Source organism: Felis catus, chromosome E1 (assembly GCF_018350175.1).
Source record: "Felis catus isolate Fca126 chromosome E1, F.catus_Fca126_mat1.0, whole genome shotgun sequence".
NCBI classification, from domain to species: Eukaryota; Metazoa; Chordata; class Mammalia; order Carnivora; family Felidae; genus Felis; species Felis catus.
In genome coordinates this window covers 20,617,993-20,641,365 of record NC_058381.1, presented here as the reverse complement: position 1 = coordinate 20,641,365, position 23,373 = coordinate 20,617,993, and the positions used below count along the sequence as shown (strand labels likewise).

At 41.6% G+C, this 23,373-nt stretch overlaps 1 protein-coding gene across 3 annotated transcripts in view; it reads left to right on the top strand.

Moving 5' to 3' along the window:
- The window catches only part of MYO1D (myosin ID), a 362,829-nt gene that overhangs the window by 213,349 nt on the left and 126,107 nt on the right, over positions 1-23,373 (top strand). For all 3 annotated transcript variants that reach the window (XM_023244611.2, XM_019817507.3, XM_045044201.1), the window contains exon 20: positions 5,968-6,081. In XM_023244611.2, the coding sequence (XP_023100379.1) occupies positions 5,968-6,081 (114 nt within the window). The remainder of the gene's footprint in view (positions 1-5,967; positions 6,082-23,373) is intronic.

The window sequence follows — 23,373 nt, the reverse complement described above, 5'->3', positions numbered from 1 at the left end:
CTTTACCTTGGCGGGGGGGGGGGGGGGGGGGGAGGCGTTTAGTGTTCTTCGTTGTTTTGTTTTGTTTTGCTTTGCTTTTCCTTCTGAGGAACTTTTTCCACTGAGGAACATGACATTATAGTGGTTCAGAAATTTTTTGTGCTCAGTTTTGATTTAACTATTCCCCAAATCTAAGATTGAAGCATCCCAATTAGCATATAGATCATTCCTTGTTTATGAAATGTTCTGAGGTTAATTCTACCTGTTAGGGAAAGATTTACCTACAAACATGGGCATACTCTGACTCTCTCTGGCACTCTACAGAATCACACAGACATGTACATTTTCTCCCTATCCCATTACCTAGATTTATTTTCTTTTATGTGAAATTATTTTCACGTGTTAATTTCTTATCTATCTCAACTACTAGACTCAGATTCTTATTATAACCAAGGGCTTCGTGTCGTTCCTTTGTATATCATCAGCAGCTTATAGAGTGCTTAAAAATGCACATGGCAGGGCGCCTGGGTGGCTTAATAGGTTAAGCATCTGACTTTGGCTCAGGTCATGATCTCACAGTTCTTGAGTTCAGGCCCCACGTCTGGCTCTGTGCTGACAACTCAGAGCCTGGAGCCTGCTTCGGATTCTGTGTCTCCCTCGCTCTCTGCCCCTCCCCCACTCACACTCTCTCTCTGTCTCTCAAAAAATAAATGTTTAAAAAAAATGTACATTGAGGGACGCCTGGGTGGCTCAGTCAGTTAAGCGTCTGACTTCAGCTCAGATCATGATCTCACAGTCTGTGAGTTTGAGCCCCGCGTTGGGCTCTGTGCTGACAGCTCAGAGCCTGGAGCCTGCTTCAGATTCTGTGCCTCCCTCTCTCTCTGCCCCTCCCCTGCTCATACTCTGTCTCTCTCTGTCTCAAAAATAAATAAAAACATTTAAAAAAATATTTTTAATGTACATTGCAATTTTGGAAAAAAATTATCAAATTATTTAATTTAAGGAAATGCTTACTAGTATAATTTTTTTCTAATTAATAGGAATCATGTGTTGGATTTTAAATGTAGGAAAAAATGGGGCACCTGGGTGGCTCAGTCGTTTTAAGTGTCCGAATTCAGCTCAGGTCATGATCTTGCAATCCATGAGTTCAAGCCCCGTATTGGGCTCTGTGCTGACAGCTCTGAGTCTGGGGCCTGCTTCGGATCTGTATTTCCCTCTCTTTCTGCCCCTCCCCAACTCAGCTCTGTCTCTATCTCTAAAAAATGAATAAATATTGAAATAAATAAATACAATCTTTTTAAAATGTAGGAAAAAATTAATTCAATATCATTTTTAGCTGTCCGATTATAGAAAGACCCTTTTCTCCATGAAAGTGTGAGTCTATTTTTAAGGGTAGCTACGACCAAGTAATACGGGGTTGCAAGTACAGACACAAATGTTTCTCCTAGATCCACCCGGGACGGTTCCCGGGGCCGGTCAGCATTCTGTGCAGAGTATTGTAGTGATGGCTGCTGCTGAGGATCCTGCCCTCCAGAGACATAGACTCTGACGGAAAAGAGTAACTCATGGGACAGACACTTCATGAGATAAAAGAAAATGTGCAAATAAATCTCAACAATTCCAACCAGAAGAAGAAGAAAATTCCAGATGAGCAATCCATGCGCTTCTACAGTGTGTGCTATGTTAGGGAGCCTTTTACTAAAAAGATAGCTTAACTGATAGTCTTCCAGCCTCAGAAACAAGAAGGCCAGAATCCACAGTTCCTCTTTCTTCAGTGCAGAAATGGTTTTCCAAGACCATACCAGGCAACGGGGACTTCAGCTGTTGAGCAAACGTGCTTTCATTTGCCACTGGGGAAATCTGTTTCGCACGTTACGCAACCTCCCCAGTGTGCTGCTGTATTTTCTAGTCTGACAGTTCTTATCACCAACACTGACTGGCTCACGTGGGGAAGAATGCCTCTTGAAATTATCTTGTGGGGTTAAAAGTGCTCTCAAAACCAACAGATGAGTAAATGCTACAAGTCGCCCACTTTGGTACTGGGTGCTGCGAGGTGTAAGAAAAAAGCCTCCATATGACAGTGACCCGCAAGGAGCTTCCGGTCTGGCTGGAAGACAGAATTACTGTCTGTGAAATAATAAAGCGGTAAATAAGAATCAGCCCTGGATATTTGAGATGCTACACTGTTTTGCTTCTGTAGTTGTGTTGAGGTATACAGTTCAGTGAGTTTTGGCTGGTGCGTGCACCCATGTAAATCACAGCCCTGTCCCAATATAAAACATTTCCGTCACCCTGAAAAGCCCTCTCGTGCCCCTTCTGAGCCAAGCCCTACCACCACCAAAGGCAACCACTCTTCTGAGTACTTTTACCATAAAATATTCTGCTGTTTCTTGACCTTCATTTAAAAAAAAAAAAAGATTTTTACTTTGTTTTGAAGTAAATTTGTAAGTTTTATTTATAACTGTTTTGCTAACTTATTTTTGGCTACTTTACAAGGGAAGCAGCTTTTTTATATACTTCCAATTTTAAGATAATCTGAGTAATCTCTTATACTGGCTGAGTTACTTAAATCTAGATTAGTGAGGTTATAATCAGATTATCACAAGTTTCGTGAGTAAAATCAATCTCCTGTGCCAAACATAGCTTCAACTATAAGTTTAAAAACACAGTGTTCTAGGGGCGCCTGACTGGCTCAGTCGGTTGAGCGTCTGACTTCAGCTCAGGTCATGATCTCACGATTCGTGAGTTTGAGCCCCCATGTCAAGCTCTGTGCTGACAGCTCAGAGCCTGGAGCCTGCTTAGATTCTGTGTCTCCCTCTCTCTCTGCCCCTCCCTCACTTGCACTCTGTCTCTCTCCCTCTCAAAAATAAATAAACATTAAAAAATATTTAAAACAACAACAACAAAGAGGGGCACCTGGGTGGCTCAGTCGGTTGATTCTCTGACTTCAGCTTAGGTCACAATCCCCTGGTTCATGGGTTCGAGCCCTGTGTCGGGCTCTGTGCTGACAGCTCAGAGCCTGGAGCCTGCTTCAGATTCTGTGTCCCCTCTTTCTCTGCCCCTTCCCCTGCTTGTGTTCTGTCTCCCCAAAAAATGAATAAACTTTAAAAATTAAAAAAACCAACAGTGTTCTAAGGGGCGCCTGGGTGACTCAGTCGGTTAATCATCCAACTCTTGATCTCAGTTCAGGTCATGATCTCATGGTCGTGAGTTCAAGCTCTGAATCAGTCTCTGTGCTGACAGCATGGAGCCTGCTTGGGGTTCTCTCTCTGCCCCTTCCCTGCCCACACTTGCTCTCTCTCTCTCTCTCAAAATAAATAAATAAACTGTAAAAAAATAAACAAAAACACAGTGTTCTGCACAACTATTTTAACAAGTATATTTTTTTCATAACAAGCATCCATGGTCTAGAAATTACAAGTGTCTTTGAAATTATTAAAACTTTACAATTATTAAATGAAAACTTTTGCCCTTTTAGTAGAGAAGTGTAGATAGTAACTAAATTTCACAATAAGAAGATAGAGACTAAGGATAGATTTAACTTTATTGTCTTGGAATTTATAAGCATCAGCAAACCTTCCTTTCTTTCTTTCAGAAAAAAGGGTTTGGGACAGGATCTGGTGTTTTACGTGAGCAAAAACGCTTTGGCCAATAGCTCGTTGTATTCTCAAGTATCCTGCTTTATTAGAAAAACCCTGTGCCTTTAGTTGCGATGTTAATTTTTGGTTTCACTCTTAACTCTACATGCATCCTATATATTCATTCTACAACTGTGTGATAGAAGTTCCAAGGAAAGAGTGATCATTTTTTACTTTAGGAATTTTAGAGGCTTTGTAACGGAATGAGAACTTGAGCAATATCTTAAAATATATATAGATAAAAAAGGGGAGAGTGGAAAATCACAAACATTTAAGAGAGAGAGTAACATGAAGAAACCTGTCAGGAGCAGAGCCCTTCCAGAAATAAAGTTTAAAAAGGAGAACGGGGGGTGTCTGTCTGGCTCAGTCGGTAGCGCATGTGACTCTTTTGGTTTCAGGGTTGTGAGTTTGAGCCCCACGTGGGGTGTAGAGACTCCCCAAAAATAAGAATACTAAAATCTTTAAGATAAAATAAATAAATAAAAAGAAAAGTGGCAGATAGAAAAACTCTTAGGGCTCCTGGGTGGCTCAGTTGGTTGAGCATCCAACATCAGCTCATGTCATGATCTCACAGCTCATGGGTCTGAGCCTTGCCTCTGTGATGACAGCTCAGAGCCTGGAGCCTGCTTCGGATTTTGCATCTCCTTCTCTTTCTCTCTCTGCCCTTCCCCCACTCACACTCTGTCTCTGTCTCCCTCTCTCTCTCTCAAAAATAAACATTAAAAAAAATTTTTTTTGAAAAAAGGAAAAACTCTTGAAAGTCAGGTAAAGGAATCAGAATCTGAGTGTCAGGAGACCTTGGAGACTCTAGTCTTTGTATTCAAAGCAGGAATCCCCCTACCACATCCACATCAGGCATTCACTTTGATTCTGCTTGAATCCTTTCCTTGTGGGGCATTTACTGCCCTTCCACGCGGCCCACTCTTGTTACGGACGGTAGTAATTATGAGGCATTTGTACCATTGCCTGTAGAAGGCACTGTCCATTTTTGAACATGTAGATTTAGTGACATACTCGTTATACTTAAGGACATTTCATCTAAAATACACCTATCCATTGCATTAGGAAAAGGGCAGAATGCATTGTTTCAAATAGGGGTTATGTTTTTTATAGCTTTATTGAGATATAATTCACATACCATACCGTTCACCATTTTAAAGTATACAATTCATTGGCTTTTACTGTGTTCACAGAGTTGTATTTCCATTACCACAGTTTTCATAACTCCTTAGCTGTCAGCCCTGCAAACTTTCCATCTCCCCCAGCTGAGGCAACCAATGATCTACTTTCTGTTTCTACAGATTTGCTTATTCTGGACATTACATATAAATGGGATCACACAATATGTGGTCTTCTGTTACTGGCTTCCTTTACTTAGCATGATCTTTTTAAGGTTCATCCATGTTACAGCGTGTATCAATACTTACTTCTTTTTACTGACACGTTATATTCCATTGTGCGGATATATCCTATTTTATTATCCGTTCATCAGTTGATGGACATTTAGGTTGTTTCTTCTTTTTCACTGTCATGATTACTGCTGCTGTGCACATTCATGCACAAGTTTTTGTGTGGCTATGTTTTCAATTCCCTTGTGTATATACCTAGGAGTAGAATTTCTGGGTCATATGCTAACTCTATATTTAACTATTTGAGGAACTGCTGGACTGTTTTCCAAAGCAACTGCATCATTTTACATTCCCACCAGAAGTGATGAAGGTTCCAGTTCTCCACATCCTGGCCAATATTTGTTATTACCTGTCTTTTTTATTATTGTCATTCTAGTGGGTGTGAAGGTGGTATCTCATCGTGGTTCTGATTGACATTTCTCTGGCGGCTAATGATGTCATGCATCTTTTCCTGTGCTTTCTTGGCCACTTGTCTGTCTTCTCTGGAGAAATGTCTGCTCCAATCCTTTACCCGTTTTTTTGTCTTTTTATTATTGAGTTACATATTCTAAGTTCAATATACGTTCTGTTCCTTTAGAGATACAAGCCCCTTATCAGAAATGTGATTTGCAAAACATTTTCTCCTATCCTCTGGGTCGTCTTTTCATTTTTTTAATAGTGTCCGGGTCACATGTTTTTAGTCCCATAATTCTTCCGGGTTTTTCTTGTTTTCCCTGTTAAACTGTAAAATTGTGAAATTTAAATTGTAAAATTCTACAAACCCGGAAACCACTACTCCTTCTAGATCTCTGTTCATCCAGGAGAACGGGCCTTGCATGGTACATATCTGTTCGAGAATGTGTCTCTACCACCAGCCACTGCTGCCCCTAGAGGTTTTCCTGCAGATAATTTGATTTCATTCTGGGTGAGATATTATAGTTTATTGGTTTGTTTTCTTACAGGTGAATCGATTTAGTAAGGTGGAAGACCGAGCAATTTTTGTCACTGACCGTCACCTATATAAGATGGACCCCACTAAACAGTACAAGGTGATGAAGACAATTCCGCTCTATAATGTAAGTGTTTTCTGCTCCTTTCTGAATAAGGGATTCTTTACCTGGTATTCCTGGACCCCAACTGGGTCAGTAATTAATCACTACAACCTTTGGGGCTTTAGGGAGCCCATGAATTCCTGAAATTGTATGCCAATCTTATGTTTTGTACAAATGCACAATTTTCCATAAGAAGGATCTAAGAGTGCCTGGCTGGAGCATGTGACTTTTGATCTTGGGGTCATGAGTTCAAGCCCCACGTTGGGTGTGGAGCCTATTTAAAAAAAAAAAAGAAGAAGAAGAAAAAGAAGGATCTGAAGTTACCAATAAATTAATGAAGCATTTTAAAAAGCCAAGTGTAAGTGTTCTGCATTCTGTGTGATCTTTCTGTATTCCTAATCTTACGTACTGCTTAAATGTTGTGACACATAATGTATTTTCTTATATATTTTCAAGAGGTTTGTTTTTATAGGGAGATGGAATCAGGTAGAAAAACAGTAGAGAATTACTTTATGAAACCATTACCTCTCTTTCAGAGGTAAAATGTGTGCTGTTCCCAAAAGTTCTTTTCACCAATATATTTTCCCTCTGATCTAAACTCACTCAGCTGTTCTCCATGGGGTTTTCAAGTTCTATAATCATTTCTCATTTGAAATATGAAATTTGGTGGATATCTCCCCGAATCTCAATATAAGATTTTTTTTTTAATTTTTCTCCTGCTGTATGTGGTCTGCTTTACAAGTGGCTGTTGGTTCTGATTCTTCAGAAAGATCCTCCTGACTACCAGATCCTTTTGAGAGTCAGGTGGTTTTTGTCTGTCTGCTAGTTCCTAAGGAGAGAGGTCTGTGTTTGTCCAATAATAGAATCCATGAGGAGTATTATTTAAAGATTATTTTAAATCCTTTTGGTATCTGCAAAAGGGAATAGGAAACATACTGTTTTGTAGTTTTATGTTGTTAAATCAAGAGTCCTGTTGGTTGTGAGGGACCACAGAAGGGAAACTATTCCTGGGTTTGCTAAATGATCTGGGACGTCACTGCAGGGTTGATTATGGGGTTGAAATTTGTGTCCATTACACTCCCTGCCCCCAACCCAATACACACACATGCATCTTTCTCCCTTTCAATAAAAAGGCTAATGGATTGCAGCTAAGAAGAAAATAATATTCTAGGACATTCTTGATTTCATATTGTCTTCTTAGCAAGCGCTTGTAATCTCATGTATCAATCACAGTTTAAGCCTAATAACTGCAGTCTTAGAGTAGGAGACGAAGGAGGATATGGGAGAAAATCAGATTTTGTCAAAGTCAAATGAAAGTGTGGAAACAAACAAAAAAAAAATTGTGGCCTGTGTTTTATTTCTTTACTTTCTATTAAAGGGAGATCAATCAGAGCACTTGATACAAGTTCAATAAATAGCTACGCAACTCTTTGAACCGAAGTTATTTTGCCAAACTGCCATCCTTTTTCATGGTGACTTGTGTGTCACTGTTCCCCTTCATCATCAGCATCGTTGTCAGTGTTGTAAACAATATATAATATAAAAATTAACGGCGTTTAACAATTGCAGTAAAGGTAAAACAATGTCAGTAGAATGGGTGCACACTGTCACGGATGCTATCAGTCCTCTGCCTGTATCCCACTGCACCCCCTGATCATTTCTGGGCACACCTTCCTGACTCCAACAGTCAATGTCCTTGTCAAAAGTCCCCCATCAGGCTGTCAGAACCCCCTTTGCCTGCAGCCCACAGTGGTAGCTGGTTTAACAAGGCCCTGTTGGCTGCCTTTCTCTCCCTAAACCATCTCCCCACTCCCTTGCCAGCGTCCCTGCCCCTCCCAAATCACTTCTGTATGTTTCCCAGCCTTTGTCTCGGGGTCTGCTTTGGGAAGAACTAACTTTGGAGTAGCGGCTATGTCTTAGAGGGTGCCAGGTTGAAGGGGACAGAGGACTTCCAACTGGATCTATAAAAATGTTCTTTCAGTCTGAAACAATTATGGCAAACTATTAAGTGTTGATCATGAAAACATGAGTCTTTGTGGCTTTTTTCTTTAAACTTTCTGTATGATCAGAATATTTTGAAATTAAACAGAGTTTAAGACAAGGAACCTTTAAACAATGATAAGAGTAGTGAAGAAACTGGGAAGGGAAGGAAGAAGATGATCTCAGTTTTAACCATGTTGTGTTTCAAGGCAGTGGTGAAACCTGGAAGGTATACATTCCACAGATAATTGGAAATCCAATATAGAGGAGGAAAGAATTCAGCACTCAAGATAAAAATTCGAGAGTGGATCCATGTATAATTGGAGGCTGAAATTATGAGTCTAGAGAGAGAAAGGGGGCAGGTGACTCGAGAACATTCACAGCTAAATGGTCAGCAAAGAATCGCTGAAGGAAATGGAGTAGAAGGAAATCTCTCAATGGGCTTCCATTTGCTCACCTCTCTTGTAATGCATTGAAAGAGCTCTAGTTTCCCTTCAGTACCATCGGTTATGAGTTATTCTAAGAAAGATAAGAACTATAGGAACACTGTTTCAGAATCCAGTTGGAAAGTTCTCAGAAGTCAGAGTAATCGCTAAGAACAGATAGCTGAGGGGCCCACACCCTTCTCATTCTCATGCCTCTCGTTTCTTTTTCATAGGCTCCTTTCCTGTCTCAGTTAAGCTTTTCTGCCCCCAAGAAACAGATTGGGACCATATACTGTCTTGAGTAATGTTTTTAATGAGGATACACATGGTAGTCAGGGAGAAGAATCTGGCGAAAGCTAAGGAAATGCTACCATTCGGTGTTGAAAGAAGCTCTAAGGGGCTGTGTTATCCTGTAGCCCCCTGAGCAGCACGAGTGCTGGGAGAGTCTGCGTTCCTGCCATCCTCTCAGGCTCTACTTCTCTCTGTGTGTCTTCTTACTAACAGTCGCCGTCCTTGCCAGATGGCATGGGCCAGCACTAGGCTTAGATCTAAATCAGCCAACCCAACAAACCATCCGAGTGTCATCCTGCAGTAACATATTGCACACAGGCTCCAGATGAGGCCTTCCCATAGCAACCAATTCCGTATGATCCACATTGCTACCGTAGTTCCTTGTTAAGCACTTGTTAATCCATGCATCGTCTTCCCTGACTTTTCCTGGGATAGCATGGATAATTACTACAGTTCATTTGGGGCATAATTGATCCCTTCCCCCTACAATCTTTGACTACTGACCTTAGGCCGAAGTCATCTTTGGGCCCTGGTCACAGAGCATGCTGGGGTGGGTCAATAGGAGAGAAGTGCTTCAAACAGTCAGCTTCCTCAGGCACCCTTGGACTCCTCCCACCTACACCTGTTCCAATCTCCGGATCCCAGTCTTCATCAAACAAAAACTAAATCATGCTCATGGATGCCCATTGCGGTAAGAGTTTAGGTGATGCTGTAGTTTGGCTATGTGTCTAATCAGTTTCTAAATCTGGTCTTCATCAGTGCTTTTTAGCAGAATGTGTTTCCTTAACTGCTTCCAGCCCGCAATATGGGACCAATATTTGTTGCTTTCCTAATGCACCGTAAAAAGTACTCAACCAATTTACTATCTCTGCATCTCCTAACCCATTGACCTTGTATAAAGCAGTAGCACCTAAATGCCCCAGGCACTTAACTCTAATGGGCACATGCAGCGGCTCCCAGGGGCTCCCCAGAGATCGGTTAAGTGACTGCTTTATCCCTCCAAACCACAGCTTTACATGCTGGGTGGAGAGATCCTATTCCTTGTTGACAAGCTTGCAGCAACCAGGTGCACATCCCGTCTGAGAGGTGTTTCTTGTAGCATCCTGGTGCCTCATTTCTTTCTGCTAGATCTTGAGGCATAATGAACAGAGACTTAAGGAGACTCAAGAAATGGGGAGTTACACCTCAGTTAGAATGCCAGTGTAGGAATTATCTTCATTTGGGGTTTTAGAGAGCTGTAGACCAGATTGTCTTGTCACAGCCTCAATAACTAAACTCTTCATTCAACAAGTGATTGCCGAATACTCATTATGTGCCAGACATATAGGTATTGTGGCACAGAAGTGTCAAAATAGTCAAAATCTCTGCCCTTACAGAATTTACATTGCACTGGGGAGGGGAGGCAGTGGACTCTACTTACATGTATATATTTGTGCATATATGTATATGTATGCATGCATATATATACATACATATACACATCATATAATCCATTAGAAGGGATAAGGGAAGAAATAGAATAGGGAAGGAAGATAGAGGATATGAGGGGTGTTATAATTTCAAATAGAGTGATCAGGCCTCACCGAGAAGTTGACATTTAAGCAGAGACTCATAGGAGCTAAAGAATGAGCCATATGCTTACTTGGAGGAAAAGTATTTAGGGTACAAGGAACAGCAAAGATACAGAGACGTGAGCAGGGAGGAAAGAGCGAGCTACGGGGGACTGGAAATGTTTTGCACCTTGATCTGGTAGCAGTTACTCTTCTGTATATGTTTGTTAAAATTCACCAGGCTGTTTCCTTGAGATTTGTACTTTCTGCTGAGTGTAAGCTATATACCTCAATAAAGGGGGAGGCAAAAGAGAAAAAGAAAGCTATCTATGAAAGAGGATAAGGGAGGGGGTATGTCAAAGAGAAAAGTGAAGTAAATGAAGCAAATGATAATTCAAGCCCAGGGGGAGTTCTGACCCACTCAACAGCCAATGGTGTGTGGACCATTATCGCACAGCATGTGAAACACGTGACAGTCATGTTGGCTTTCTCCTCTGTCTAAACAAGAGTACATTCCCACTCCCCTCCACCCAGAGACGCAGCCCTCAGCTGTTCCTCAGAGGAGAGGGGAAGACACTAACTAAGCGAGGGTGGACGCCTGATATAAGGGAAGCCAGTTGTAGGCTGCCAGTGACCCAGTCCTGGGGCCAAGAGCTCCTCGCTGTACCTCTTACGTTCCCTCCGTGTTCCTAACATTGATCAGATGTGCTTTTTTCTCATTGTTTCCCAGATCAGTTTTGCTGGAGACCTATTTTATTGATTCCATTACCTTTTCATTGACCTCTGCTCTTGTTTTTTTTTTTCTTCTCCATTCTCTAGATTTACTCTGTTGGTTCCTTTTCTAGCTTTTTGAGTTGAGGGGTTAACTGCTTTCATTTTTATTGATTGTTTGATTGATTGATTGATTGATTTACATCCAAGTTAGTTAGCATATAGTGCAATAATGATTTCAGGAACAGGTTCCAGTGATTCATCCCCTACGTGTAACACCCAGTGCTCATCCCAACAAGTGTCTTCCTTAATGCCCCTTATCCATTTAGCCCATCCCCCCACCCATAGCCCCTCCAGCAACCCTCAGTTTGTTCTCTGTATTTAAGAGTCTCTTATGTTTTGTCCCCTCCTTGTTTTTATATTATTTTTGCTTCCCTTCTCCTATGTTCATCTGTTTTGTATCTTAAAGTCCTCATATGAGTGAAATCATATGATATTTGTCTTTCTCTGACTAATTTTGCTTAGCATATTACCCTCTAGTTCTATCCACGTAGTTGCAAATGGCAAGATTTCATTCTTTTTGATTGCTACATAATACTCCATTGTATATATATACCACATCTCCTTTATCCATTCATCCGTCAGTGGACATTTGGGGTCTTTCCATACTTTGGGTATTGTCAGTAGAACTGCTATAAACATTGGGGTGGATGTGCCCCTTTGAAGCAGCATACCTGTATCCCTTGGATAAATACCTAGTAGTGCAATTGCTAGGTCATAAGGTAATTCTATTTTTAATTTTTTGAGAACCTCCATACTGTTTTCCAGAGTTGCTGCACCAGTTTGCATTCCCACCAGCAGTGCAAAAGAGATCCTCTTTCTCCGCATCCTCACCAACATCTGTTGTTGCCTGAGTTGCTAATGTTAGCCATTCTGACAGGTGTGAGGTGGTATCTCATTGTGGTTTTGATTGCTATTTCCCTGATGATGAATGACGTCGAGCGTTTTTTCATGTGTCTGTTAGTCATCTGGATGTCTTCTTTGGAGAAGTGTCTATTCATGTCTTTTGCCCATTTCTTCACTGGATTATTTGCTTTTTGGGTTGAGTTTGACAAGTTCTTTATAGATTTTGGAGACTAACCCTTTATCTGATATGCCATTTGCAAATATCTTCACCCATTCCATCAGTTGCCTTTTAGTTTTGCTGATTGTTTTCGTCTCTGTGCAGAAGCTTTTTACTTTGATGAGGTCCCAATAGTTCATTTTTGCTTTTGTTTCCCTTGCCTTCGGAGACATGTTGAGTAAGAAGTCGCTGCTGCCAAGATCAAAGAGGCTTTTGCCTGCTTTCTCCTCAAGGATTTTGATGGCTTTCTGTCTTTCATCCATTTGGAGTTTATTTTTGTGTGTGATGTAAGAAAGCAGTTCAGGTTCATTCTTCTGCATGTCGCTGTCCAGTTTTCCCAGCACCATTTGCTAAAAAGACTGTATTCCATTGGATATTCTTTCCTGCTTTGTCAAAGATTAGTTGGCCATGCGTTTGTGGGTCCATTTCTGGGTTCTCTGTTCTGTTCCACTGATCTGAGTGTCTGTTTTTGTGCCAGCACCATACTGTCTTGATGATTACAGCTTTGTAATACAGCTTGAAATCCAGGATTGTAATGCCTTCAGCTTTGGTTTTCTTTTGCAGGATTGCTTTGGCTATTCGGGGTCTTTTCTGGTTCCATACAAATTTTAGGATTGTTTGTTCCTAGCTCTGTGAAGAATGCTGATTTATTTTGATAGGGATGCTTTTGTTTTTAAATTTTAGTTTTTAAAAATGCATTTAAAACTGTAAATTTGTGTTTATGAATGACCTTGAGCTGAACTTCACATGTTCTAATATGTGGTATCATCCTTGTTGTTCCATTTTAATTATTTTGTCATTTCCATTGTGAGTTCTTCTTTAAGCCATGGGCTGTTTAGTGGTATATTTTCCAATTATTTTGTATATGATAATTCATAGTACATGTGTGTATGTGTTTTCTATAGGGAGGAAGTTCACAAACTTCAAATTCGTTTATTGTGAAACAGTTTTGTATATATTTTATGTATACAAAAAAATTAAATTAAAAAATTAAAAATTCAAAAAAGAATTAATGTATATAACACCACATGAATCTGTTACCCTATAGCCAACATTCTAGTGCACTGGCATTACCCCTAAGTTATTTTTTAAATATAAGAATCTATCAGATTACTATCTGTTGTATTGTTCTCATCAGTTTCTGTTAACACTAAAACATACTGCAGAATTAAAAACATTTAAAGAGAAGTGAATTAAAATCTAGAAGGAAGAGGGGCACCTGGCTGCCTCAGTCAGTTGGTTAAGCTTCTGACTCCTGATCTTGGTTCAGGTCATGATCTCAGAGTTCATGGGTCCAAGCCCTGCACTGGGCTCTGTACTGATGGCATGGAGCCTGCTTGGTATTCTGTCTCCCTCTCTGCCCCTCCCCCATTGGCTCTCTCACTCTCTCATGCTCTCTCAATATAAATAAAAATAAACTTTAAAAAAGGAAGGAAAAAGAAAGAAAAAAGAACAAACTAAAAGATAACCATTTTTCTTTTCTTTTTTTAATGTTTTATTTATTTTTGAGAGAGGGAGACAGAGTACGAGCAGGGAAGGGCCAGAGCAAGAGGGAGACAGAATGTGAAGCAGGCTCCAGGCTCTGAGCTGTCATCACAGAGCCCAACACAGAGTCTAACCCACAAACTGTGAGATCATGACCTGAGCCAAAGTCGGACGCTTAACCAAGTAGCCACCCAGGTGCCCCTAAGCATTTTTCATTTTATGACTTAGAAATTTCAGGGCACTTGGGTGACTCAGTTGGCTAAACATCTGACTGACTCTTGATTTCAGCTCAGGTCTTTTTTTTTTTTTTTTTTTTTAATTTTTTTTTTCAACGTTTTTTTTTTATTTATTTTTGGGACAGAGAGAGACAGAGCATGAATGGGGGAGGGGCAGAGAGAGAGGGAGACACAGAATCGGAAACAGGCTCCAGGCTCTGAGCCATCAGCCCAGAGCCCGACGCGGGGCTCGAACTCACGGACCGCGAGATCGTGACCTGGCTGAAGTCGGACGCTTAACCGACTGCGCCACCCAGGCACCCCAAGATGTTTTATTTTTGAGAGAACAAGAGAAAGAGTGCAAACAGGGGAGGGGCAGAGAGAGAAGGAGACACAGAATGTGAAACAGTCTCCAGGCTCCAAGCTGTCAGCACAGACAGAGCCAGATGCGGGGCTTGAACACAAGAACCGTGAGATCGTGGCCTGAGCCAAAGTCAGACACTTAACCGACTGAGCCACCCATGCACCCCTCATCTCAGTCTTGATATCAGGGTGGTGAGTTCAGGCCCCACACTGGGCTCTGTGCTGGGCATGAAGCCTACAAGGAAGGAAGAAGGGAAGGGAAGGGGAGGGGAGGGGGAAAGAAGGGAAAGGAAAGGAAGAAAGAAAGGAAGAAGGAAGGAAGGGGAGGGAGAGAGGGAAGGAAGGAGAGGGAGGGAGGGAAGGAAGGAAGAAGAAAGAGAAAGGGGGGAGAGAGAGAGAGGAGAGAGAGAGAGAAAGAAAGAAAGAAAAAGAAAGAAAGAAAGAAAGAAAGAAAGAAAGAAAGAAAGAAAGAAAGAAAGAAAGAAAGAAAGAAAGAAAAAGAAAGAAAGAAAGAAAAAGAGAGAGAAGGAGGGAGGGAAGGAGGATGGAAGGACGGAAGGAAGGAATCCCCTTCTTCTCTGCCATTGCCCCATTATTCACTCTTACCATCTCTCTAACAGGTCAAAGCAGTATTATTAATCCCTTATATCAATACGTAAAATAGTCCCAGTCCAATTTCTCTTTGAAAATGAGTGTCTGAACTAGAACTGAATATATCTTTGCTTTTGTATTCTATTTTTTGGTGACAGGATCCCATTAGAATAGAGATTTTCAAACTTTCTCATGAGGCTTGGGGTAATTGAAGTAAACCTGAGGTCACTGGATTAGCAGACCCTTGGAAGGTTTTATTGACATGTGGCATACCCCGCCCACCTGTTCACATCCGGGCAAATATTTTAACTCTTTTATTGGAGTATACCCTACATGCAGAAAAGTGCACAAAGCTTAAGGGTAGAGCTTGATGAATGATCACAAAGTGAACCCATCTATTCAGCTGTTACCAAAGTCAAGACACAGGCCATTAATAGGCCAGAAAGCCCCATTGTGTTCCCTCCCGGTCACTGTCTTTTAGTGTCTATGTGCATACGCTTTCATCGGACACTGACCCCGGCGTGAAACTGTAGTGGACAGATGCAGTTTCCCAAAGGAGAGTGCTCATGTACGCCTCCACCAACAGCGTGTGACCGTTCCAGGTGCAGCCGCCGTCTCTCCAGCACTAGCTATGGAGAGTGTCCTCAGTGTTAGCTGTTTGGGTAGGTATGTGGCAGTTACTCATTGTGGGGTGTTTTTCCCCCAGCTTTATTGAGATGTAATTGACATATAACATTGTTCAAGTGTAAGGTGCACAGTGGGCCGATGTGATACACTTACACGTTGCAAAATGGTTACCACCTTAGCATTGGCCCACAGGGCCATCACATCACATAATTACAGTTTCTTTTTTGTGGTGAGAGTATTTTAGGATCCACTCGCTTAGCAACTTTCAAGTATATAATGCAGTATCATTAACTGCCATCACCATTGCCGTTCAGCAGTTTCCTAGAACTTACTCATCTTACAACTGGAAGCTTGTGCCCTTCGTCCAGCATCTCCCACTTCCCCTGCTCGCCAGCCGCCGTAACCGCCACTCTACTCTCTATTTCTGTGAGTTCGGCTTTGTTAGATTCCACGTGTAAGCAAGATCATATAGTATTTCTTTGTCTGGTTTATTTGGTCCAGATGGTAGGATTTCTTTCTCTCGTGGCTGAATAATACACGGTTATGTATATATACCACATCTTTATCCATTCACTTGTTGGTAGATGTGGATTGTGTTTTGTATTTGCATTGCCCTTTTTACTAATAAGGTCTGGCACCTTTTTGTGTGTTTATGGATCATTTGGATGCCTTTTGTGAATCTCTTGCCCATCTTTCTATTCAGTTGTCTTTTAAAAGTTGATTTCTATGGGCGCCTGGGTGGCTCAGTCAGGTAAGCATCTGACTTAGGCTCAGGTCAGGATCTCGCAGTTTGTGAGTTCAAGCCCCACACTGGGCTCTGTGCTGACAGCTCAGAGCCTGAATTCTGCTTCTGATTCTGTGTCTCCCCACCTTCTCTCTGCCCCTCCCCTTCTAGTGCTCTATCTCTCTCTGTCTCTCAATAATAAATAAATGTCAAAAAAAATATTTTAAAAAATAAAAGTTGATTTCTAGTTCTCTTTATATTTTGCACAAGTGCCCCTTGGCAGTTACAGACGTTACATATATTTTCTGACTCTGTGACTTGACTTTTCATTCTGTAATGGTGGGTTTGAACAAAATTTTTTATGTTAATGCAGCTCAGCTGAGCACTTTTTTCCTTTGAGGTTGATGCAGGGGTTTTTTTGTTTGAGAAGTTGCTCCCCATCCCAAGGTCACAAAGGCATCTTCTGTTGTACACTATACACTTTATTGCTTTACCTTTCACATCGACAGCCACAGTGCTCCTAGAATTGATTTCTGTGTGTATGTGACGCTGTAGCCCTGCATTCATTTTCCCCCCTGCGTATAAACAATCGGCCTAGTACCACTCATTAATTTCCAAATCCCTCCCCTTCCATTTCACCTTCCTCCCAGCATGATGTTCTCACTAGCCACATGGAAAGAGAGCAGAGGAGGGTGGTAAAGCAGATCTCATCAAAAGTGACAGCATTTCCTCATTTTCTTTGTCTTAATGTCAAATTCCTTTGGGAGTCTGGCAGGTTCAGAAATGAATGAAGCCCATACTCTACCACAGGGCAGTCATCCCTCCACTGTAATCGCCATGGCCATGTCTGAGCCCCACTATGCCAGGCCTTTGGATTCCCCTAAAAAAAGCTGAAGTCTGTATTTGATGTTAGTCTCCTGATTGTTAAATGCCATGCAAGCCAAATAAAACACATCTGTTGGCCATATTCAGCCCATAGGTCACCGCTTTGCTACTCCTATTAAAAAAAAAAGATCTTTGAGGCACCTGGGTGGCTCAGTCAATTCAGTGTCCGACTTTGACGCAAGTCATGATCTCACAGTTCATGGGTTTGGGCCTTGTGTTGGGCTCCGTGCTGACAGCTCAGGGCCTGGAGCCTGCTTCAGATTCTGTCTTCCTCTCTCTCTCTGCCTTCCCCCCTCTTTCTGCCTTTCCCCACTCACACTCTGTCTCTCTCTCTCTCTCTCTCAAAAATAAACATTAAAAAAAAAAAAAGATCTCATCATCGGCTTTCTTTTTTTTTTTTAAGTTTATTTATTATTTTGAGAGAGAGAAAGAGCAAGGAAGGGGCGGAGAGAGAGGGAGAGAGAGGATCCCAAGCAGGCTCTGCCCTGTCAGCACAGAGCCCGTGCAGGGCTCCCACAAACCATGAGCTCATGACCTGAGCCAGAATCCAGAGTCAGGTGCTTAACCGACTGAGCCACACAGGTACCCTGTTGTCATTTGTTAGTTTAAATGAGCTATACCTGTGTGTCTCAGCCTCTTGCATGCCAAACTTTAAAACTTCTAAAATCTACGTTATGTTTTATTCTGGATTTTGTGTGGCAGGAACCGTAGAAACACTAACCATTTCTCACTTATAAAAAGCTATAACTGGGTGTGAGCTTCATAGAAGGATACATTTCCTACTTCAATTAGCAAGGAAGGAAAGGAAAAAAGGAAATTTTGGGAGAGGTATCTTTTCTGTCTGGAGAACTCTCTGCCTCCTCAGTGTTAAATGCTAATTCCATCCTTCTGACTTTTTATTATCAAGTTTTTCGAATGTATAGAGAAGCTGAAAGAATAGTAAGGGAATAAATGCCCTTATGCCCTCCACCTAGATTCAATAAATATTTGTTTTTTTGCTGTATTTGCTCTCTCTCATGACACTTTGCCACCAAATGCTCCTGTGTGTATATGCCCCTGCGAACAAGGACCTTCTCCTTCATAACTATCGTCCCATTTTCATATCTGAGAAAAAAACATTTCCATAATATCACTTAGTATCTAGCACTTAGTCAAATGTCTCCACTCACTCAAAGAATGTCTTACACTTATTTTTAAAAATAGGTTCCTTGGGGCGCCTGGGTGGCGCAGTCGGTTAAGCGTCCGACTTCAGCCAGGTCACGATCTCGCGGTCCGTGAGTTCGAGCCCCGCGTCAGGCTCTGGGCTGATGGCTCGGAGCCTGGAGCCTGTTTCCGATTCTGTGTCTCCCTCTCTCTCTGCCCCTCCCCCATTCATGCTCTGTCTCTCTCTGTCCCAAAAATAAATAAAAAACGTTGAAAAAAAAAATTTTTAAATAGGTTCCTATTGTAGAGGTACATGTCTTTTAGTCCAGAACTGTACCTCCACATATAGTCTTTTTTTCATGATGTTGACTTTTTATTTATTTGTTTATTATTTTTACATTTTTTTAATGTTTTTATTTATTTTTGAGAAAGAAAGGGACAGAGCTTGAGAACCATAAGATCGTGTCCTGAGCCAAAGTCGGACACTCAACCGAGTGAGCCACCCAGGCACCCCTAATTTGTTTTTAACATTTTTTTTTAATTTTTTTAATGTTTATTTATTTTTGAGAGAGAGAGAGACAGTGTGAGTAGGGGAGGGGCAGAGAGAGAGAGAGAGAGAGAGAGACAGACAGACAGACAGACAGAATCCAAAGCAGGCTCCAGGCTCCGGGCTGTCAGCGCAGAGCCTGACGTGGGACTCGTACTCATGAACTGTGAGATCATGACCTGAGCTGAAGTCGGACGCTTAACCAACTGAGCCACTCAGGTGCCCCAACATTTATTTATTTTTGAAGGAGAAAGAGACAGAGCATGAGCAGGGGAGGGGCAGAGAAAGAGAGAGACACAGAACCTGAAGCAGGCTCCAGGCTCTGAGCTGTCAGCACAGACCCCAATGTAGGGCTTGAACTCATGAGCTGTGAGATCATGACCTGAGCTGACTAAGCCACCCAGGCACCCCTCATGAGGTTGACTTCTTAAAACAGCATTATTAAATTATCATTTACTGTAATGGGCTGAACAGTGCTTCCCCCAAATTCATTGGTTGAAGTTCTAACCCCTAGTCCTCAAAATGTGGCTGTGTTTGCAGATAGGGTCTTTAAAGAAGTAATTAGGTTAAAATGAGGTCATTGGGGTCAGACCTAATCCTGTATGACTGGTGCCCTTTTAAGAAGAGGCAGTTGGAACAAAGACAGGTACAGAGGGAAGACCATGTGAAGACAGAGAGAGAAGATGGCCATCCACAAGTGGAGGAGAGAGGCCTCAGAAGAACCACACCCTTCCACATCTTGATCTTGGACTTCGAGCCTCCAGAACTTACTTAAGCCATCCATTCTGTGGCGCTTTGTATGGCTGCACTAGCAAACTCCTATATTTACTGACCCTAAAATTCACCCATTGTAAGGTACAGTTCAGTTACTTTTAGTAAATTTATGCTTTTGTACAAACATCACACGGTCCAGTTTTAGACCATTTCTATCACCTCAGAGTGTTCTCTTGTACCCATTTGCAGTAAATCCCAGCTCCCAACTTCAACCTATCCTTTTACCTTTTCTAGAAATTTCATACACATGGAACCATACAACAGGTATTGTTGTGTCTCTCGCTTCCTTCACTCAGTATGCTTTGGAGGTTCATCTAGGTTGGGCCGTATGTCATTGATTTGTTCATTTAATTGCTGAGTAATATTCTACTGAATGGATATACCATATTTCATTTCTCTGTGTACCATGTCATGGACATTTGGCTGCTAGGTGCATTTGCATACAAGTCTTTATGTGGGTATGTGCTTTTATTTCTCCCGGGTGGATATCTAGGAGTGGAATTAATTATTCTATCATATGGCCTTTGTTTAACTTTGTAAGAAACTACCAAACTTTTCCAACATGGCAGCTCCATTTTACATTTTCTTCCGTATATGAGAGTTCTGGTTTCTCCACATCCCCCCCAGCACACAGTCTTCATGACACTGACTTCTTAGAGTCTAGAACTGGTCTCGTCTGGATTTGTCTGTTTCCTTATGGTTCATTTATTCTCCTTGTCCCTGTAGTTCCTGTAAACCAGAAGTTAAATCAGGAGGCATTCATTTTATTTGCACAGTGCGCTTTACTTCTTGAGTTCATACCTTGCAGCTCAACAGAAGTGGCATATGTACAGCTAACCCTGCTTTGTGATCGTCTTTAGAATATGTAGCCACACTATTATTGTGTTTCTCCCACTGTGGTCTAAGTTTCTGTCTGCTTATAGAATAGATACCCGGTGTTCTCCTCTGCACGGCTAGAATTTAGCATAAAAATAAAGATAAATATCACCATCACATAATTACATATTGATAAGTTGCCCATCACTATAACAATACCTGTTATTTTCAGCTTCTTTTCCCGGTCTTTTTTCATAACCGAATTCTTCTAATACTTTGTTCTTGATCTTTTTTGTTTAAGTTTTTACAGCTCATTAATCCTCTCGTGAAAAGCCTGCACCATCCCTGCAGGTGACTACAGCCACCACAGAACCTTTACTCCTTTGTGCTGGCATCGGCACTGTCCTCTGCATTCCCCCCCGACCTTCTTCATTCTGTTCTTGTGTTCCTTTTGCCATTTTCTTGAGGTCTTTTTCTTCTCATGTAGGCGATGTCTTGCAAGTCTATGTTTGGGTTCATTTTCCTTCTGTAATCCAAGGAGTCCTAAATCGTGCCAGAGTCATTTGTCTTACCACCACCAAAATGCATCCTAAATCCAAATACAAAGATGATGTCTGATGTGGTCTTGTATGTTTTGGCCAGTTTTTCCCAAATTTCTTGGTTTCTGTTGCCTTTCTGGGGTGAAGGACATAGATGACCATTTGTTTCTGCCATATTAGTCAGTTAGTCGTGAACTTCCTGGCTCAGAGAATAACTATGTTGTTCATAATGGCGGTCAATCGTCAGGCAAGCCGGGAGGAAAAGCTCTATATTTCTTATTTATTTCTACAACTTGTAGCTCTCTCCCCCAAACCCTGGCAACCTCTGATCATTTTACTGTCTCTGCAGTTGTGCCTTTTCTAGAATATCATATCACTGGAACCATATGCTTTGTAACCTTTGTAGGTTGGCCTGTTTTACTTAGCAGTAGGTATCTGAGGTGCCCCCATCTCTTTCCATGGCTTGGTAGCTCATTTCTTTTTATCACTGAATACTATTCCAATGTATGAGTGTGCCGTAGTTTGTCCATCCTTCTGCCTATTGGAGGACATCTTGGTTGCTTCCAGTTTGGCACCATTGTGAATAAAGCTGCTGTGAACACTCACGTCCAGGTTTTTGTATGGACACAAGTTTTCAGGCCATCTGGGTACATACCTACAAGTGCAGTTGCTACATCATGTAGCAAGACTAAGTCCGGCTTTATGTGAACTGCCAAATTGTCTCCCAAAGTAGCTGTACCATTTTGCATTCCTACCAGCAGTGCATGAGAGTTCCCACTGCTTTGCGTCTTCACCAGTATTTGCCAGTGTCAGTTTAAATTCTAGCCATTCTAACAGTCATGTAGTAGCGTCATGTATTTTTCTCGTAGCCTAAGCTACGTAGCTCAGTGTATGCCGGGGTCCAGTTAATCTCTTCAGGAATCACCCTCCAGTCTCTGTCATCAGTTGGTTTGGGTTCAAGAGAGAAAGACTGATCTTTATGTAAGCCTAAACAAAATATAATTAAAATATAAATTTGACACCTTTTTTCTCTTTCACTAGCAAAAACGATCCAGCCTGCTTATCATTTAGCAATGAGTCCAGTCGCTCTTCGCAGGAAATATAAAAATAGGAAATCATGACAGGTTTTTGAGACTGTTTTCAGTAAGCACTGTTCTCACAAATGGCACAGTCGAGTAATTATAAACAGCAGTCTGAGAATGAAACATTCAAGTTACAAGTGACCCCTGTCTTAGCCATAGAGTGGCTTTCTTTGTACAAATAGTGCGGAGTTGGGATAGGGTTTCAGCCAGCTGGATTCTTTGTTACTGTCAGATTAGCATCATCCGCCTTGAGTCACTCTCTACACTGTATTTGTAAGTTGTAATAGCGAATTAAAGCATCATTTCCAATGTCAAGAAAGGTTAAAAGTTTTACAAGGGGAAGGAGGGTCAGAATTTGAATGTTTTGCAAAGCTGGGAGACTCGTGGTTGCTGGGCTTGATATGGAAAACAGTCAAGAAGTAACCTATATAATTAGTAACATGTACAGAACTTTGATCACAACCTCTTTAACTCTGAGAATCAACCTAGAGATCACTATAGATGGGTGGAAAAGATTGCACCCCACGGCTGAGGTGAGTCGCATGAATCAACGAGCTTGTGTCTTGTGAGTTCACGGGGACATGGGCTCGCCCCAGCCAGCACTCAGGGAGCTGGTTGCCAAGATCGAGTTTAATTTGCGTAAACATAAAATCTGTTCACTGGTTTCAAGTGAGACCACATAAACTGAAACATTTAACCCAACCTCAGCTGGGACTCTTCTTGTCCTTTTGTTGGTGAGCTGTGTTGGTTTTGAAAAATGCTTGAATCTGCCCACTAATGCTGTTTGATATAGTCCCTTTTTATCGGTGTGGGCTTGATGGCCAAGGAAGTAGCCAATTAATTACACAAATATCTCCTTTAGTTCTGTGGAGAATACAGGCAAGCAGGGAAGAGAAAAGAGACAATTATCAGAACCGATGTGAGTGTTTTGTAGAGGTAAATGGGCTGTAATTATGCCGGGCTTCATGCTTTATTACTCCATCTGACAGTGACTGGCTAGAAAGCTATCATTTCATTTGGAAGATGGATCGTCTTTATAATGTGTACAGGGGTGAGCCCTGCTGAAATCCATCGCTGTGGGCTCTGCTCCCGATCACCGTTGCTAAAGCACCCTGCCCTCATGGCGGAGTCCCAGGAGAAGGTGTTTCCATGGTAATCTCAGTGATGGCGGTCAGCTGATGTCTGGCACCGCCTGAGCTGCTGTGCGCCAGCCTTCTCCCCTCTCTCCTCCCTCGAGCCTTTAAGCTGTATTTATTAGTCCTCTTTAATGGAAAGTATATAGCCCCTTGATGTCGACATGGAATGTGCTCGGGTTTGTTCATTTATTTATGTAGGTAATAAATTTACCTTCCTAATTAATTCTCAGTAAGTCCCAGAATCTGTATTATTTGGAACATCTTGTGCAAACGTTTATATTTTTGCCAATTACAGCAAAGAGTTGCTTA